Source organism: Apaloderma vittatum, unplaced genomic scaffold, assembly GCF_000703405.1.
Source record: "Apaloderma vittatum isolate BGI_N311 unplaced genomic scaffold, ASM70340v1 scaffold9520, whole genome shotgun sequence".
Taxonomy (NCBI): domain Eukaryota; kingdom Metazoa; phylum Chordata; class Aves; order Trogoniformes; family Trogonidae; genus Apaloderma; species Apaloderma vittatum.
The window spans coordinates 34324-37643 of NW_009696155.1; the positions used below are offsets into that span (position 1 = coordinate 34324).

Here is a 3320-nt window from a genome sequence, read left to right on the forward strand (position 1 = left end):
CCCTGACACATCCAAATGCCACATGCAACCTTGTCAGTGAGGTAAATGTGAAATGAATAGTTGCAGTGTGTTGGCAAGCTTCTTGTAAGGAACCATTAGGAATGGGTGGAAGAAGGAGAAAGCAAGAGAAAGGACAGAAGCAGGCAGGTAAAACTTTTAGCTGAGACTACTACAGTAAGTGCTTTGAAGCAGGAAGATTTTCTTCACAAACTTAAGGTTCAATAGGTTGCAACCCTTGTTATTTATGACTGGGAAGAAAACAAACCAGGTATCTAGAAAAGCAAGCGTTTAAGATGATGATGACCATGAAAGAAGGGAGAGGAATGAACCAGGCAAGGTTGAAAGAGCTACTATCATCATGGGACAACAAATAATTAAATTTAGGTAATTTAAAACCCGACTATCATTTTTGGACTGTTTTTTTCCCAAATAGTTCTGTTCCTCAGCTGGGACAGATGTTGCTCCCAGATACTGTTTTAGTAGCTTGTACCTGCCTTCAGGAGACAGAGCTGATAGTGTGAGTCTGTACCAGACACAGACAGCCCAGCAGGCTCAATGAGAGCTAGGACTACCTGCATCCAACAGTAAAATACAATTACAGGAAAGCAATAACTGGAAGCCATACCTATGAAGATGCAGCTGAAATGAAAGCTTATTTGAGTATTACTTGCTTAATCTTACTTCTTTTCCTAGGTGGATGGATAGCAAACACCTAATCTACCTGAATCACAACACTTTTCCTCCTTCAACTACTCAGGAGAGCCTACTCTCCAGTGAGTTTAAAAACTCTGTACTGAGCATGTTCTGGATCTCACTGGTAATTAATAGCTTAAGTTAATAATGTTGTAGCTGGAAGTACAGTTAAAGTAACTCAAACACATTCTCTTCTAGAATACTTGTAAGTGAAATAAGCAGCAATGACTTGACTATCAACTGAAGACCCTTACTCCAAAGTTAAAGGTAATAAAAACAAAGGAAGTGAAGACTGGATGGTAATCTACCTGTAAAATAACTGGCTGCAGTACCCTCAAGCTGAATTTACTTGTTTCTGCTGTTGCAGAACTATCAATAACCATTCCACCTACCTAAAGCTTTGAAAAAAAATGTATTAGTGCTTTGCCTGGTACTCCCTAAGCCTCTTTTGTGTGCCAATTAGCATATCACTTTAAAGGACATGTACTTGTGTTTAGTGTATGGAAAACAACAGGAAATAATTCATTAATATATTAATTTATTTCATTGGTTTAGTTCAATTGAACATCAGAGCAGGCAACTTTTTTGCATTGTGAAGATACAGGGAATTTTTGAAACACTGCATTTCCATATTCTATGAAGTACATTTGAAAAAAAATCAGATTATGGTTTCAACCATGTGACTGTATAATTTAAGTTAAAAGGCTGCAGTTAGGAACTCAGCCTGTTACTTTAATACAGTTTATGTCTTCAGACAGGCTTTTCCCTTAAGATCATATTAAAAAATACAGCTTTAGAAAAACACATGATTTTCATTCATGTTATAAATATGCTGTTGGGTAGCTAGAGACATCACTTGGTGCCAACAGGTATTTCTGAAGATCTCATTCTATTAGGAGTTCACAACATTAGATTTTAAACCAGGTATAGACCAGCTAAGTCTTGTCTCTAGATAAGATGTATTACCTGAAATTCGAAGTATAATATATACACAGGTTCCAATACAAATGTTGGAGGAATTCTCATACAAAATGTAACTATGATGTAGTGGACAATTTTTAAATTAATGCATCCTCATCTCAACCAGATATTCATTTTATTGTTTCCCTAGGAAATATTTTGTTGTCCATTACATCATAAGAGCATATTTTTTAAAAAAGTTGATCGAGAACAATTGAACTATGTTACGATGTGAAGGTTTAAACAAACTTCTTGATTTCATCATAAAGTACTAATACAAAAGCTCCGCCCATGCCTCTCAACACATTCGACCAGGCACCTTTGAAGAACGCCTTAGCTCCTTCATCTTTAGCTATCTTCCTCCAGCAATCAATTGTGCCCTTGTACATAATATCAGCTGTGGAAACAGACATAAAGGTTAGAAAGCTTGAAGTTATACAGCAACTCAGTTTCAGCTTTCATACATTTAAAACAAGAAGGAATAAGCAATGTATAGCTAGAATTTAAAACTATGTAACCAATTAATGGAAAGTAATTGAAATTCTCCACATGGAAATCAAAACAAATCAACTCTCAGACTTTCAAGGAAACATGACAGAAATAACGGACAATGTGTTTCCCATAGGTCTTTCTTTTAAGGATTCCAATAAAAAGGTCATCAGTTGTTCATAAGACCAAAAAAAAAAAATACCCAGCATCTCCCATCATATCTCAATGAAGAGATACTTTCTGCTGCCAGAACACCATAGGAGCACTTATTCTTACCTCCCTTTCGGCCAGACTGCATCATCATCCTACGTCGCACTGTATCAAAAGGGTAAGAAACCAGCCCTGCTACTGCTGTGACAGACTGGGCAATCATCCAGCTCACTATAATATGCACATTCTTTGGATCGGGCAACATACCTGTCATCAAGAACAAATGAGCAGAGTCAGTACAGAGGGAAAGCACTGTAGGAAAGCTGGCTCTGGAAAACAATCATCCACTGACCCCAGAAGTCACTCAAGCCTGCAATTTCTCCCTTCATCCACATTTGACTATTGTCAGGTAATACGAGTGAAACAAGTTCAAAGGACTGTTGGATTTTGGGATCTGAGCTCTATTCATGCTCCCTGACCTAAAGGTCTCTCCTGCAGAACCCTCCCAGGCCTGTCATGAGCTGTAGTGAGTAACAAGCTACCACGCAGACCCATCTGTATAAGCCTTAAGACAGAGAAACTGGAAAGTGTGAAAAAGAACTCCACAAAACCAAGGCTTCTGCTCAACAAGTTGAGGGAGGCAGGCACACATTTTGGAAACACCTGTGCGTATTCTAACACTAGCACCTTGAACTGGTACTGAGCCAAGCCCTGCTTGTCCCCGTACCACCACGTGCCCTAGAGCACCTTTACAGGCTGGATCTTCCCTTGCAGTCACTTCTCCATGCACTTCTTACCCTTGGCAGTGTCATAAACCCCAAAATAGGCTGCTCTGTAGATGATGATGCCCTGAACAGACACGCTGAATCCTTGGTACAGGCCCCTCAAGCCATCAGACTTGAAAATCTTGACGATGCAGTCGCCCAGCCCCGTGAACTCCCTCTCGCTGGCTCCTTTGCCCACATCAGCTGCCAGCCGGGTCCTGGCAAAATCCAGGGGGTAGACAAAGCAGAGGGAGGTGGCTCCCG

At 39.9% G+C, this 3320-nt stretch overlaps 1 protein-coding gene across 1 annotated transcript in view; it reads right to left on the reverse strand.

Annotated features, from left to right (window-relative positions):
* Positions 1 to 923: 923 nt before the first annotated feature.
* SLC25A4 (solute carrier family 25 (mitochondrial carrier; adenine nucleotide translocator), member 4) overlaps positions 924 to 3320 on the reverse strand; it is a gene marked incomplete at its 5' end in the record, with an annotated part of 2727 nt that continues 330 nt past the window's right edge. The window contains 4 exon segments of the mRNA XM_009873731.1: positions 924 to 933; positions 1601 to 2050; positions 2419 to 2559; positions 3090 to 3320. The exon segment at positions 3090 to 3320 is cut by the window's right edge and continues 7 nt beyond it. Of these exon segments, the coding sequence (XP_009872033.1) occupies positions 1893 to 2050; positions 2419 to 2559; positions 3090 to 3320 (530 nt within the window).